This window comes from Nothobranchius furzeri, chromosome 7, assembly GCF_043380555.1.
Source record: "Nothobranchius furzeri strain GRZ-AD chromosome 7, NfurGRZ-RIMD1, whole genome shotgun sequence".
Classification (NCBI taxonomy): domain Eukaryota; kingdom Metazoa; phylum Chordata; class Actinopteri; order Cyprinodontiformes; family Nothobranchiidae; genus Nothobranchius; species Nothobranchius furzeri.
The window spans coordinates 55,091,036-55,107,436 of NC_091747.1; the positions used below are offsets into that span (position 1 = coordinate 55,091,036).

At 41.6% G+C, this 16,401-nt stretch overlaps 1 protein-coding gene across 4 annotated transcripts in view; it reads left to right on the forward strand.

The window, feature by feature from the left end:
• Positions 1–16,401, forward strand: part of mllt10 (MLLT10 histone lysine methyltransferase DOT1L cofactor) — a 55,765-nt gene that overhangs the window by 24,846 nt on the left and 14,518 nt on the right. For all 4 annotated transcript variants that reach the window (XM_015955347.3, XM_015955349.3, XM_015955348.3 and 1 more), the window contains 3 exons: positions 14,813–14,911; positions 15,155–15,488; positions 16,061–16,279. In XM_015955347.3, the coding sequence (XP_015810833.3) occupies positions 14,813–14,911; positions 15,155–15,488; positions 16,061–16,279 (652 nt within the window). The remainder of the gene's footprint in view (positions 1–14,812; positions 14,912–15,154; positions 15,489–16,060; positions 16,280–16,401) is intronic.

Sequence of the window (16,401 nt, forward strand, 5' to 3'; positions counted from 1 at the left end):
GGATAAGCGGAGGAAGACGACAACGACAAATAGCAGTAGTTTATTATTGTATTGGTTTCTTTATTTGTAGTTTCCATCATATGACTGGCTTCTCCCTCCAGTACTCGTTTGTACACACATTGAGGTAGCCAGCTATTGTCAGAATGTCTTGAGTTACGCCCCCCAGAAGAAGCCTGAACAAACATACTCTCAGAAAATACCAAATAAGTGTAGCATACAGGTGTTTTTAGCTCACCCGGGGGCAAGTCATAGGTTGGACTGTTGTGTTTTGGTTGAATGTAACTCAGGAGAGGCATTTTTGTGCCACCACACAAACACATTTTTCAGTCTTAGCTGATGGAAAGGCTCAAGCTGTTCCATTGATTACATTGATCGTGTTTAAATTGCTTTTTGATGCCGTGGTGTCATGCCGTTATGGTGGGGCTGTCTGGATAATAGGAATGTCTGTGAGGGAATTAATGATGGAAAAAACTGCGTTAACTGTATCGGTTTCATAAAATCCAGCTGGATGGATGTTTACGCCGTGTTAACATTTGGTGTATGACAGGATTCAGTCTGTAAAACCTCATTTTAAACTCAGATTGATCCTCCAGTCAGTCTCAACTGTAGCTGATTTAATTCCAACCAGACATTTTATTTAGACCTTTTGTGAATCCTTTGAGTTTGTGTCTGTGTCATAAATGCATCTGACTCTCCTGTCAGCTGGACTCTGAACATCTGGCTGCTTGTTAAACATCTCCTATTGCTAGAATGTGAAGTTTTTGTCTCCAGTTTTATAACCAGCTGTGAATCTTGTTTCTGGACAGAGCCATACAATTCATTTACAGCAGTTATTTTACTAAAATGTCCTATATTTTGTTGAGCAATAGCTTCTGGACGTGCTGATCATGTCTGTATTGAGTCCGTCGGTCCATACCAAGTCTGTAGGACGTCCAAACTAGTTTTTTGCACAGCGGGTAGCATGAAATTTAAATCAACCCTGGGGATAGAGATGGTCACATGACAAAGTGTGTCCTACACTTAAGACCTGCCTTTGTTCAGGAGGACCTACACTTACTTATTATGCAGCTCGGTGTGCAACGATGCTTCCTGATGACACTTACTTTGTATTTGTCAAATTTTTGAGTACAATTATTAGTGATTACAAATTTTTGAGCTACTCAAAGTAAGATAAAATAAGTTGATTTTAGACATCTAGTTTGAACAGTTTAAAAAGAAATAGGCCTGCACGATTTTGGGAAAACCTGCGATAGGCGATAAAAGTGATTAATATTGTGATGACGATATTACTTACGATAAATAGGGATGGGTACCTTTGACATTTGAATCGATCCGGTACTAATTCCCGGTACCTACGAGTCGATACCGGTACTTAACGGTACCAATTTTCGATACTTTTGAGTGTTTATTATTTTAATTCTCTTTTATAATTAAATATATATTTTTCTCAATATATAACCATATATGATAAATATCACGATAAATAACATACAAGTTTGTATTTTAACATCGTCCTTGTAGTTTTATAAGCTGATAATTAAACTGAAGCAAACATCTTTACTGTGAACTAAATTTACTGTGTATCTTCATTCCTTTTGCCGTCCTTTTTCATTTGATTTTTCCTACTGGGAAGTTAGAATTTCCGAGGAGAAAGCGAACGCACCATTAGCTGGTAACAACGGTGGCAATGGAAGCTAACATATCAAGTTAACGTTATCTTTAACAGTTTATTTAGCTGCTGGAGCAGATTAAAACGATGATGCCTCAAACTTAGATCGTTGTCGCTGGTTTTACCTTCACCCATTCACCCGTCGCATTTAGTAAAGTAAAGCCAAACTTTAGAGCGCGTTCATGTTCTTCTAGTCGGAAATTCGGAGTTCCGAGGAGAAAGCGAACGCACCATAGCGAAACGGAAGCTAACAAATCAAGGTAACGTTATCTTAAACATTTTATTTACCTACTGGAGCAGATTAAGATGAGGATGTCTCACTTAGATCGTTGTCTGTCGCTAGTTTCATCACCCAGTTACCCATCACATTTAGTGAAGTGGACCCAAGCTTTAGCGTGCGTTCTTTCTACCATGCTTGCTCTGTTTACAACGGGCTCGCAGGGACCGGCGACATAACGCTCTTGCGCATGCGCAACTGTCTTGGCAGTACCGAAACGAGGCACCGTTTGAAATGACGTGAATCGGTGTTCGGTCGGTACTATGGAATTCGGTCGGTACCTTAAAAAGTACCGAATTCGGTACTCATCCCTAACGATAAATAAAAACAACCCAGGAACAAAAATAATCAAAAGCAAAGAAATAAAAAAATGACAAAAAAAAATCATAAAAATGAGAAAAGCAAGATGTGAGGAAAGGGAAAAAGAAAATGAACAAGAAAAGGCAATCAGTGGATCCCAGGAAAAATGCACAATTAGCAGAAAGAGCAGAACAAAGTTAACTCAGGTGTTTGCCAACCATCAAAATTAAGTGAAGTCCACCTCAGGGCGGCCATCTAACCTATGAGAACCCACCCAATTGGCCAAATGGGTGAAGAGCTCTATTTGATTTGTTAAAAAACATCATGCTTCTGTTAGATTGACAGAGTGCTTGATGTGTAGCAAACATTTGAGCGCTATTAATCAGTTCTTTGCGATATTCATATTGCACATGCTGATATCGCGATAACGATATATTTGCGATATGTTTGCAGCCCCCAAAATAAAGCTTTTGGTGATGTTTTTAATGTCCTACACATAACTGATTCTACTTGGTTATATTTTTACCATCTTTTTATACATACATATTTTTGTACATACAGTACTTCTACAATAGCTCTTTTTCCATGGGTGTAGTCATTCTAAGTTACTATTATTTAAAATGGTCATCTAGCTTTCATTCTTTGGAGTTCCACTCAGTAACTTGGAGTTCCTCTTTGCTTTTTAGCGAAGGAGCAGGGGCCGTGGTAGTAGGTCTCAAAGCTTAAGTGACTCTTCTTCTCATTGTATGGATAAACCCCCAGACCAGGACAAGCAGGTAAGACGGCCCTCTGATCTTACCTTCTAAGCCTCCCACCCATGACTGTGACTTCCTCTGAAACATACATGATCACACTGTGGAGAGACCGGCTACAAGACTATTGTTGTGGCAGAGCATTATTTATGACCGATAAAGCTTTACTTTGTTCATACGTAATTGTTGCATTGCCATTTTAGTTTTTTATCTTTTCCAAAGGAAAGTTCAGGCATGTTCTTGGATTTGTTGCCTGTTAAAGCAGAAAACTGGAGTTTTTTGTCAGAGGGCACCATCTAGAAAATGTATCGCACCTTTAGCCTTACTTCTGTGATTACGTCTAGAAGCAACGCTTGACTGTGCGCCAGTAGCAAGCCCACAAAGCAAAAACACCTGGTTTTATAATTATTATTCTCACGTCATACTGGTTTTTATAAATATATATATTCAATATATATGTTTATTAGCGCGTGTGTGTGTATGTGAGTGTGAGTGTGTATTTCATGTGTGCATTTGTGTTTACGAAAGCAGGTAATTTTGGGGCTGCCAGCAGAGGCTTACAGCTGTGCTTTGTCATAAAGTAAACCCAAGTCTAAAATGGCGCCTGTGATTCCTTTTATGTTCCTAATTATTTAGGTCACCAAGCAGAACTGGGATCACCACTGAGTGATTTGACATTTTTATTCGCAATGCAAGTTGGATCTGTGTTTTATGCTAAGCTAAAGCTAAAGGAGTACAGCCAGGTCAGGAGAATGACTGGGCTGGTTAAAATTGTTTTTTCCAACTTATCTAACTTTGGGAAATATGCCAATATACAAAATTTTTATTTTGGATGGAATTTCCCTTTAAAGAAATTGGCTAGTATGTTCGTCGTGTTTTTCTTCACCAAACTAATTAACAAGCCCTGTTTAAATGGCACCATAAAAATTCATTCATTATTAGTCATTGGCTTTAATCCGTGAGGGCTAAGTGCCTAAAACGTGTGATTTGCAGAGTTCTGGTAGGTTGTGGTGCTCCATAAAAGACATCAGAACAAACAACGGACCATCTTCTGATGATAAAACTTAGGACAAATATCTCTCAAATTCAAAGCAAGAGCTTTATCTCTGCGCGTCTGAACATTTTTTAGCCAAGGCTAACACATGAATTAGCAGAAACACATTTTACTTTGGTGGTGGTGAAGTTTGAGGTCAAACCCCTCCAATAGAGGGACAAAAATTGTACTTCATGATATACTGGTATCATTATAAACTACTTGCTGGCATCAGTTACTGTTACATTTTCCATATTTTCATATACATAAATGTAATTCAGTTTTATGTTAAATATTTCAGAATTTTGTTATTTCTTCAGTTTTTGTGTTGGATTTGCAGCTTGAGGTTAATATGCCATTGCCAATAACCAATTATTTAATTTATCGGTAAACAATTTTAAGTCAAAAGTCCTAATGTATAATTTATTATGTAGAAAATTTTTGCTGAAATCTTTTCCAATCGACCAAAACGTGGTCGAGTTGCATGCACAATTTGTATTTTTCTTCTGTGCATTGCTAAAATTAGGTGAGGACAATAGTTCAGTTTATATCTGCTAGCATCTATCTGCTTGCACACACCCCCCTCCTCAAAGCAGTGAAAGACAGAAAAAAATCCCTCTAATGGTAAGCCTGATTTTGAGCGGCCAATCAGCCAGCAGTTGGCGTGTTGGACCAGTTCGGCTCTAGGCTGACCGCCTCGGGATGAGGGCTGAAAAGACGTTCGGTTACGCGCGAGAAATAAATGAGAAGACTCCCGACCCGGGCCAGGCGGAGTGGTGCCAATGCTAGTGTGTAAGTGCCAATATTTTATACCCAATTTTATGGTTATATTATGAAGCCGTCAATATTTTTCAACAACTGGGCATCATTTAATTCATTTTCAACAACATTTTGATGGATGTTTCCAGAGATTAATGGTAAAAACTCCACAAAAATACATTGTAACTTTAAAGTCTGGCCAATAAAATCAAAACCAACAGAAGTTTCTTTAGGTTACAAAGTGCATTTTATGAAGTTGGACGTGTTGTTGGTCTTTCACGTTTGCCAGTGAATGAATAAATATTTAGGGAGTGTTTTAACCTAGATGCACTATTGTCTGCTAGATTGAAGAACTCTGAAACCTTTGACTCTCTTGGCCAATAAAACATTTAAAATTCTGCATGTTTGATACTGGAGCGGAAGAAGACACCAGTTTCTACCCCACAGTAGTTTTACAACTGAACTGAGACGAACTCGACTGACATTTGCAGCCTAACTAGAGTAACAGTAACTATTTAAGTAGAGATACTTTAGAGAATTAAAAATAAACTTTTTATTGTGGTGATGTCAAAGTTCCTCATTCATATTTTAAATATTAGGTTACAGGAATTTGTTAACTTTTCTGTAGTAAAATTGAGATTGTAAACACTAGTGTGTGCGTGTGCGTGTGTGTGTGCGTGTGCGTGTGTGTGTGTGTGTGTGCACATGGATTTGTTATGTGGTTTGGAGGCTCTTATATGTATATTCACCTCATGTTAGAGCCAGCAGTCAGTCTACAGCAGGGGTTTAGAGATCCCCCACGCTGGATGCTTGAAAAGGCCCACAGGAAGCCTGTACACACACACACACACACACACACGCACGCACACACACACACACACACACACACATCCAATGGCTGGCCAGAAATCCTGCAGGAAACTACACAAGGGAATTCCTGCCAGGCCAGGGCGGATTATTTTCCCCTTTACTTCCCGTTCCTCCCTCTACTCATCTTCCCCTGCTTCTCCTTCCCTGTCTCCACCCCTCCTCCTCAGAGCCTCCTCTTCCTCCTGAGGCCATTAAACCAAAGACGTTGTTTCAAATCTTAAGCAGATAAAACTGTCTTTACATCATCAGTAAAATAAAATATATTGATGATATTAGAAATATATTGATCATGGGTATTTTTTTATGAATGCTGCAAGAAAGAAAAGCATGGTGAATTTATTTACATAGGTTGTTTAGGTTTTATGCCACTATGGTGCACCCAGGGCATGGATTAAGTAACTGGCAAGGGCCAAATGTGGAAAATTATAGCCTGTTACTTTCTACAAAGACCTTCCAAATCTAAAGCCAATATCTCACTAGACTGCTATTGTTGGGAACTAGTTAGAGACAGAGAATGGATTTATGTAAAAGCAGCACATATGACCCAGTCACAGTTGTCACCAATATTGTGCCAGCTGCTAGAAAACTAAGTAGCTCCGTTACTTTGATTACTTACACAAAAAAGAATGCTTTACAGTTAAAATGAACTAAACATTAATTTTTTAAAAGACCATTCTGAAAACGCTCCTATTAATGTCCTTATAGCCTAATTTTATAGCTGTTTAAAATGTTTTAAATGTAAAATTCTCTCAAAATAATTTCAACACTTTTTTAAGTCAGACCAGCATTGTCTTAAAAAAACACAAATAACTAAAAAATATTTCAAAAAAATAAAACGGCTCCAAAATGAAAGGTATGAGCTAATTCAGATGTCCGCAACGTATACATGTTTCATGAAAGCTGTACACAACCACACCATTTTTGACTCATTTGTATTGGTATAGCAGGTATGTACAGTTTATTGGACACAATACTAAGACTTTTACTTTGCAAGAAGGAATTTTGTTACCAGGCTGTTACTTTTTGTTACTACTATTACTATTTTTGTTGCATCAGTGGCTGTTCATATTCTTTTTTTTTTTCATGTGTTTAACCAAAATGCTACAGATTGAGATTTTAAATAATCTCATCACCTTGAAAAGTGAGTTTTTCTCCTCTAAAGTCAGTCAAAAGCATTCAAGAGTTAAAAAGTGATTAGATGTAGAGTAAATGGATGAATCTGTCATCGTCGGGCATTTCTCACATTTACCCTCAAAGAGACCAGTCACACGATCTGGCCTGATGACCAGTAAGGGACAAAAAGGGCAGAGAGAGTTTGCTGAAAGGCTTCTGCTACGTCTGTGTAATCCATTGACCTGATTGATAAGGCTGTGTCAGAGTGACAATGTGTGTGTGTGTTATGTTTCCCACGCCCAGTACTGTGGGCCCTCTGAGTGTGTGTGTGTGTGTGTGTGTGTGTGTGTGTGTGTTACCCGACCCTCTCAGCTCAGCTTCTGTCCATCAACACCTACCCCAGGAATGTTAATGAAAAACAACAAGGGTATCCCAAAGACCTTGGCTCTCTGTCTTACTCTCTGACTCTTTCTTCTTTATCTTAGCCGTCTTTTGTTTGGCCTGAGAGTTTAGATTCACGTTCTTTCTGCTCGTTTATCAGATCTATGTAGCAATACCAACAGCTGTTTGAAGTGGTTCTGGGTGGTTTACTGGTCCATCAAGGAGTAGACTAGGAACCAGCAGGGGTTTCAAAATATATTCAACTAATTTATGAATCAAACAGCAAATTGTTTGCTGCTTCCTCCTCATGAGCTTTTTTCTTATTAGGACTGGACAATATCTTGAGGTAAAAAAATGTGAATATATTTTGAAACAAGACACATGTAGGAGTTGGTAAATGTAGTGCTTTAAGAGCTTAATATAATACCTCTACTTATGACCAATAAGCTGTGATACCAACCTGCTTGGTCTTTGGATGTTTGATCAGAAGATTCTAGGATTCTTTGTTTATTCAGGGATTGTAGAACACTTCGTCTTGATTCAAGTAGAGTCAGGTTTATAAAAATTAAGAATTTATTTTTCAAACAATTAAAACATGACAAGCTAACTAATATTTACTGTGATGAAATGTCAACAAGGTTGCAGTATTCTTCTGGCTTGTAGGAAAGTAGTGTAAAATCCATTTTAGAAGAAGAAGAAGAAGAAAGTATCATTTCTGTAGCACCTCTCAAGATAAAAATCACGAGGCGCTTCACTAAAACAAAAAAATGTAAAAATATAAAAAGCATTTAGAAAATGTTTAAAAATATATTTAAAATGAGCAAAAATAGGCAATTGTGATTAAAAAATGTTAAGAAAGAGAGAGAGTGAATAGGAAAGAGGGAAATTAGTGGATCATGAGGAAGGTGGAATAGGTGGGGAGAGCAAAATAGAGAGTGGTGAAGAAGGTCATACAAAAGCCAGCTTGAACAGGTGAGTTTTCAGCTGCTTTTTAAAGGAGACCCCTGAGTCCACTGACCTCAGGCTCAGGGGGAGAGTTCCAGAGTCTGGGGGCCACAGCAGCAAATGATCTCACCTTTGGTCTTTAGCCTGGTGCGCTGCACAACCAGTAGGCTTTGATCACTGGACCTCAGGGACCTGCTGGGTGTGTAGGCACTGAGAAGATCACCAATGTAAGATGGTGCTTGTCCATGTAAGGCCCTATAGACCAGAACCAGGATCTTGAAATGAACCCTGAAGTTGACTGGCAACCAGTGAAGCTGGAGGAGAAGCGGGGTGATGTGGGTGTGTTTGGAGGACTTGGTCAGAAGCCGAGCACAGGCATTCTGAATCACCTGTAGACGGTTCAGGGAGGTTCTGCTCAGACATTTGAAAAGAGAGTTACAGTAGTCTAAGCGTGAGGAGATGAAGGTGTGGATAACTGTCTCAAGTTCAGAGCGGGACAGAATGGGACTCAGCTTAGCAATGTTCCTGAGATGGAAGAAGGAAGAGCGAACAAGAGAACTGACTTGAAAATCCAGGGTGAGAGCTGGGTCAAAGGTCATGCCAAGATTCCTGACAGAAGGTTTGGTGTGAGAAGCAAGCTGACCAAGAGAGTCTCTGACTTTGGGAACCAGCTTGTCTGGGGCACAGATGAGGATCTCAGTCTTATCTTCATTCAGCTGAAGAAAGCTCCCACCATCCAGGTTTTGATAGAGTCTAAGCAGGTGTGTAACATCTGCAGCTTAGACATCTCATGGGACTTAAAGGAGATGTACAGTAGTTGGATGTCATCTGCATAAAGATGGTAGGAGATTCCTTTGAAGGAGCTCAGGATGTGCTGAAGAGGAAGCAGATAGAGGAGGTAGAGCAGAGGCCCCAGCACAGAACGTTGTGGGACACCATGGGTAAGAGAGGTGGTGGAAGACCTAAACTTGGAGACGGCCACAGAAAAGGAGCGCTCAGAGAGATAAGAGGAGAACCACTCCAGAGCAGATCCTGATAGGCCTACCCAGTCTCTCAGCCTCTCCAGTAGCAGGTGATGGTCAACAGTGTCAAAGGCTGCAGTCAGGACCAGCAGGACCAGAACAGAACAGTCCCCTGCATCACTGTGGGTCAGAAGGTCATTAGAGACCCTAAGAAGAGCTGTTTCAGTAGAATGAGCTCTACGAAAACCTGACTGGGAGCTATCATAGATGTTATGTTCATCAAGAGCAGCTGTGAGTTGTTTAGCCACAACCTTTTCCAAGATCTTGGAGATGAACGGAAGTTTAGAGATGGGTCTGAAGCTGCTGTGGAGAGAGGGGTCGAGACTCGGTTTTTTAAGAAGCGGGTGGATTATAGCGTTCTTAAAGTAAGCAGGGACCTGACCAGAGACCAGAGAAGCATTAATTATAGAGAGCACACTGGGACTGATGGACTGAAAAGCACTTTTAAACAAAGATGAGGGTAAGATGTGGAGGGGGCATGCAGACGTCTTCATAGTTAACTAGTTTGGTTAACTCAGGCAAAGAAACAGGAGCAAAGCTATCTAGGATGATGGGCTTGGTTGGAGTCGGCAGAGGCTTTTCTGCCAGATTCTGAACAGGAAAGAGGGAAATCAGTGGATCATGAGGAAGGTGGAATAGGTGGGGAGAGCAGTTTCCAAGTTTCCTAGTTCCTGCCAGATACTAGGATTATTTGTTTATTCAGAGACTGTAGAACACTTCGTCTTGATTCAAGGAAAGAGTCAGGTTTATAAAAATTAAGAATTTATTTTTCAAACAATTGAAACATGACAAGTTAACTAATATTTACTGTGATGAAATGTCAACAAGGTTGCAGTATTCTTCTGGCTTGTAAAATCCATTTTAGAGGAAAGAATTAGGTCTGCAGATGACCAGTGGCATTAGGTCAATATGTACCATAGGTGAAAAGTGACCATTTCTGGACATTACACACAGGATGACCCAAGAACTTTGAATTGGTTACAACCATTTTTAGCTTGGTCAGAACCATACTAAGTTTCCAAACGGGATGCGAGAAAACATTGATAAATGGAAATATTGCAATATTTTGTGCTATGATACTGAATCAGAATTTACAAACAACTTATTTAGATTTTACATGCAACATTTACTGTACTTCTTTTGTGTGGTCCACTTTAAATCCCTGACTGCTAAAGGTATCAGCAGTCTTTACAGCCTTCCACCTGACAGAACGAGACCTCACGATTACACTGGATTTTAATATCACCTATTGTTAGTCCTGTCCTTTGAAATGGCAACATTCTTACCAATAAACACCCCAAGTTTCCAAATTTCAGTATTGCGGCGGAATCTTGAGCAAAATGTTGCCGCAGTAGGCTAAAGCTTGGAGAAACTAACGTTTCGCCATCAGGTGCCACACAAACTTAGTTGGACATTCATGTTCACTGGTAGAATGGCAGTTGCTATAAATGTGTGTACGTTTACAAGCATATGGTCAACAGAACCATTCGATCCCAACCTCATTCAAGCCACCTGACACAGGTGAAAGCGCACCAAGCACATCAAAGTTGGCACACCTCCTCCGTGACATCAGAATGTACTTATCTGGCTCAAAGCAGCTGTTTTTGGATTGTAGAGAGACCCTTGAAAGTTAAAAATGAAAAAAGCTCCTTTGGGCACGCACTAATTTTTAGTTGTAAGACACAGAGATCTAAGCATAAAATAAACATTATTGTACTTTTAGAAGTTTAACCGACTTTTAAGCAGTGATGCCAGTAACGCATTACTCTAGAATAACGTCATTTCTTGTAACGACTAATCTAACGCGTTACTATTTCCTTATAAGTAATCAAATTAAAGTTACTTGTCCAAGACATTCTGCGTTACTTTATCCCTTACTCTGAATTTTTTCTGCTTAGGAAAATCCTGAGTTGAAGAAATGAAACATGGCTGAGGAGGAGCCAAGATCAGCTTTGCATAACGTATTTGACCAATCAACGCGCTCTTTCCTTTCATATGTGAAGCATTGCACCGCTTCACTAAACAATGGAACGGCACCGCGATGCCATTTGTTGGAATATAACTCTCACTCGTGGTGCAAAATTAAAACCAACAAAAAAAGCACAGTAATATTACTGAATAAATGACAAACATCAAACACAACCCTGCAATTAAATCCCAACAAAACGCACAATAAAGACTACCCTTGGCTACCCATAATGCACTCTGGAGTGGCATGCGGCTCTGTCATCTATCTGATGATGCGGCTCTCTGCTTGTAAAATAATTCATGAATATTTCATTAAAATATATTTTATTTTACTGCATTCATTTTTATCTGTATGCCAATTCTAAATGTAAAGATAGTCTGCGTAAAACTGAACAGGTCCAACGGTTGACAGGTCACCTGCTTGTGCGTAATCAGATGTCTATAGGAGCTTTCTGAGCTGAAGAGGAGGATATGAGATTTTGGACTTTTCCTCAAACAGGCTCATGGACGTTGGAGGCGGGAACAAGCGCTATTCAGCCAATGTTTCATAATCAGGGAACATTTTCTAAGTGACAAGTCTCTCTGAGAGACAGGGTTTGGAAAACACTCGCTTCAGTGAGAGGAGCCTTCCCGCATGGCTCTGATTCTGCAACGTGCTCCAAGCCCCCGATCTACACATCTTCAGCTTGTTGTTAGCATCTTACGTGTGCGCTGACAGCGAGCTGCGCGGAGCTCAGTGTCATACTGCCATACTGACGCGGCTCTGCAATATCACGTTGACATCGGGGGCAGTCCCACTGGACTGGCAGACCGGGGTGGTGGTCCCCTTATTTAAAAAGGGGGACCGCAGGGTGTGTTCCAACTACAGGGGGACCACACTCCTGAGCCTGCCTGGTAAGGTCTATTCAGGGGTTCTGGAGAGGAGAGTCCGTCGGATTGTTGAACCTCAGATTCAGGAGGAGCATTGTGGTTTTCGTCCTGGCCGTGTAACACTGCACCACCTCTATACCCTTAGGGGGATCCTGGAGGGGGGCCCTGTGGGGGGTACTCATACGGGCTTATATGGGCTGTTAGGTCCCTGTATGACCGGTGTCAGAGCTTGGTCCGCATTGCCGGCAGTAAGTCGGGCTCGTTCCCAGTGAGTTGGACTCCGCCAAGGCTGCCCTTTGTCACCGATTCTGTTCATAACCTTTATGGACAGGATTTCTCCTGGACGCCTCCCTGGTGAGGTTTTCTGGGCACATCCAACCGGGAGGAGACCTAAAGGTAGACACGGTAGAGGGACTGTGTCTCTCACCTGGCCAGGAAACACCTTGGGATTCCCCCGGAGGAGCTGGCCCAAGTGGCTGGGGAGAGGGAAGTCTGGGCCTCTCGCCTTAGGCTACTGCCCCCGCGCCTCAACTCCGGATAAGTGGTCGACTCCAGATAAGTGGATGAAAATGGATGGATGGATGGGTGTCCGTCCATCCGTCCAGTCATCGTGAACCCTGTCATTTAACAGTTTTGCCTTCTTGTGAAGATTGTTGTAAACAGGAACATTAAACTTGATTAACACCACAGCCGTGCAATACGCTGTTATCTCCATCTCTGTAAATGGCTGCATGGTGGCGCAGTGGTTAGCACTGTTGCCTCGCAACACGAAGGTCGCAGGTTCAAAACTCGGCTGCAGCCTTTCTGCGTGGAGTTGCGTGTTCTCCCCATGCATGCGTGGGTTTCCTCCGGGTACTCCGGTTTCCCCCACAGATCACAACATGCCCTATAGGTTAAAAAAAATTATAAGTCGCTTTGGGTAAAAGCGTCTGCTAAGCACATAAACATAAACATAAATGAGGCAAAAACAAATAGATCGGATCGTTTTCTTACCTTTTCAACAATGTTTCATGTAAAGTTTATTTCAGCACAAAGTTTAATTACAACAATCCAACGAGACAGAGCCTGGATTTGTATTCTGAACAGTTTAAAAATGTTTTAAAGAGGAGACGTGTGTGACGCGTCAAAAAGTGTCACCTGCTCAACATTAAAACCACTAACAGGGTGAAAAATATCTAAGTACTGTCGACACAGACGGGCTACAAGTTCTGGGTCAGTTTTATACAAACTGTGTTATTTATTATCTTCTGTTGAAAGATAACTTTTAAGGTACATGAGTGAATGGTATTGGTTGCTGTCACCTGTTGTGGTCGGTTAAAGCAGCTCTCGGCTGTCTTAGGGTAGGCCCCGCCCACAACGCCGCGGCTGCTGCAGCTCCCAGTGTTTACTGTGGGAAACGGGTAATAATGGCTCTTTGATGGGAAAAGGTTGCCAACCCCTGTACAACAGCGTGATCAACAATGGTGGGAGGAGAGAGAGGTGCGTTTTCTAGCTGGAAAAATAATAATAAAGTATTTTGGGTTTGTATCAGCTAAAGATGAAAATCTTACGGTTCGTTGTACACTCTGTGCTGGCTCTGTGTGTTTTATTTTTTTATGAATACTATTTATTTCAAGAAAGACTGTTTTTATTTTATTTTTATACAAACATGCTTTATGTCAGGCAATAAGTTTAAGTTCAACTTAAAATGTAAGAAGATACGTTGTCGACATTACTGTTAAAAAGCATTTGCAATAAATTGAGTGTTGGCAAAACCTGTTGTAGTTTTTATGTTGAGGCAGTGGAAAGGGATTTTGGTAGATGCTGAAAGTAACTAATAAAGTAAAGTGTAATCTAACTTAGTTACTTTTTGAATGAATGAATCAGTAAAGTAACTAAGTAATATTTGGAAGGAGTAATTAGTAGTCAGTAATCAGATTACTATTTCAATGTAACGGGCAACACTGCTTTTAAGTGACGTTTGTTTAGCAGAATTATTGTTTAGAAGTCACTCATAAAGCACATTTGACTCATCTGAATGGCAGACACAGCTTCTAAGTCCTGCCCTCTAGCATAGCGGAAGCCGGCGTGCAGCTGAGCTGCAATCTCCCGACTCGTCTGTTAACTGTCACTGGTGCAGGAAGTCTGGCTAAACTGTCACAAGCCTCCTCGGTCCTCAACACAACCCTGAGGAGGGAGGTGGGTCCTGCTAGTTCTTATTAATCCAGTATGGCGAACGTCACAAACTTTGAGTTTTCCTCAAGCAGTGCTTATTTTTTTTTATCACCTTTTGTCCTGAAATGTGCAGATTAAAGAGTTTGTGCAGCCGTCTGCACAAATGCATATGTGAAGAGGTGTGAGTGGATGGTGTTGTGCATGTGAGGTGTAAATGTGCTGGTACCCAGTCTCCACCTCGGGTGCGAGAGGAGGGTGGCTGTGTCAGTGTGTGTTGGTAACAGTGTAAATTGTTCTTTGATTGTCCAAGAGGAATGATGTGATTGGCTGAACTAAGAAGACCCTTTACACTTCAGCGCTAGGCACTTAGATGCACTCTTCTCTATACAGGAGGATGCTAAATGCCCCTTTTTATCTCTTATTCATCACTCTTTTTGTTTTTGTGGCTGCCCTGGCTTTAATCTTGGATGGAGTCTTTTAAAAGCAGCATACCCCCACCCCCCTCTCTCTCTCTCTCTCTCTCTCTCTCTCTCTCTCTCTCTCTCTCTCTCTCTCTCTCTCTCTTCCTCTCCCTCTCTTTCTCTCACAAACATACTCCTCTTCTTTATTTCTACTCGAAGCCTTCAAGTCATATTTTTTAATACATTTTTGTGTCTGTTGTTTTCCTGAATGTCTCCATTGTTTGACAAACCCGTTTAGAAACACAAGGAGCGAGACCGACACAAACCGAAACATAAGAAAGGCACGATGGACATGTCTCCTTCGCTCATTCTCCCAAACATCATGGTCCCAGACAAGGTGAGGCCTATCTGCCCTCCTCTCATTAATCCACTTGGGTTAAATATTAGACTATGAATGGCTTGAGTGGTTATTTATGTATTTACTTATTCTCCCACACATCTGTGCTTCCTCTCCCCAAATTTTATTCCTGTCTTTCTCCTCCGGTGATAATTTTTCTCCCTTTTCCGGTGCTTTTCACGGTTCCTGCACTCCCTTCCTCATCTTTTCACCTTTTTTTAATGTTCCACCTTCCTCCTCCAGACCTACAACAGCAGCACCTCCGGGGGAGGCGTAACCTCTCTGCCGGCTGCCTCGCAGAAGCGATTGGATGAGAACGCAGCCCGGTTCACCAACGCCAACTTTCAGGAAGTGTCATCTGCTCACTCGGGCAGCAGCTCCAAGGATGGCTTGGCCGCCGACGCAAGCAAGACGGCATCTGAGGTCAAGAATAAGAAGAACACTGGGGGTCACACAGTGGGACCGAGGGGTGGGCGCAAGTCTCTCACCTCCTCAGGGAAACCCCTACCCTCTGCTGTGGTCACCATGGCAACCTCCTCTACATCTGCCTCCGCTTCCACGGGGCCTTTCCATCAAGGTGAATTGATGGCAGCAAATGGTTCCGTATGTTAATTTTCCCACAAGCGGTAATTATCCCTGCAGTTAGAAAAATGGAAATGCAAAGATGGATCATCTGTTGTTAGCACTCGGCCCACCCACAAAAAAACCTGCCTCTGCAGCACAATTTCAAAGTGTAGCATCATAATTAGGACTGAACTCAGCTGTTGATTCGTGCATGCGTGTGCGTGTGTGTGCATGAGCCTGTATCTTTTTGACTGGCCTCTGTAATCCGGGCCCCATCTGTGTGTTTGCATTGACCTCCTTTGTTTTGTTTTTTTGTAAAATTCTTGAAACAGTTTGTTTTTTTTACTTGTGTCTGTTTAAGTATCTATCTATTCGTGTCCTTCAGAGTGTCCTCTGATAGACGGGAGGACTCCAGAGTCAGGAAGGGCTGAGGAGATAGCAGAGGAACAGATAAAACACTTGTTTGACTTATCTTGCACCTCCCTAAAGAGGATTCTAGAAGCTTCTCAGCTGTAACCGCTGTTATTTCAAGATGGTTGTCTTTCAGGTGTTCACCATCTCCCACCTGTGTTTTCTGTCCCCCAGGTCTGCTGTTGACCAACGCCAGTAAGACGCCTGCTGCACCTTCCTCCTCTGACTACTTAAGTTTCTCAGATCCATCGCTGCGTCCCGGTGGTGGGACAACTTTCTCCTCGCCGCCGTCCTTCAGCAGTTGCCTTGTGAAACCCAGCTCAGAGGGCGGAGCATCAGAGGGAACCGTGCCCCTCTTTGGCTCTCTTATGTCTGCTACCACGGCCTCTACAGGTGACACACTAGTTGACTTGTTGACTCTTTTTACTGCATTATTTTCACCAGCTGTCGGTCGGTTTGACAAAAATCCTCGTTTGAAATAAAAGCTAATGAACTTCAGTTATTAAATTCTGCGT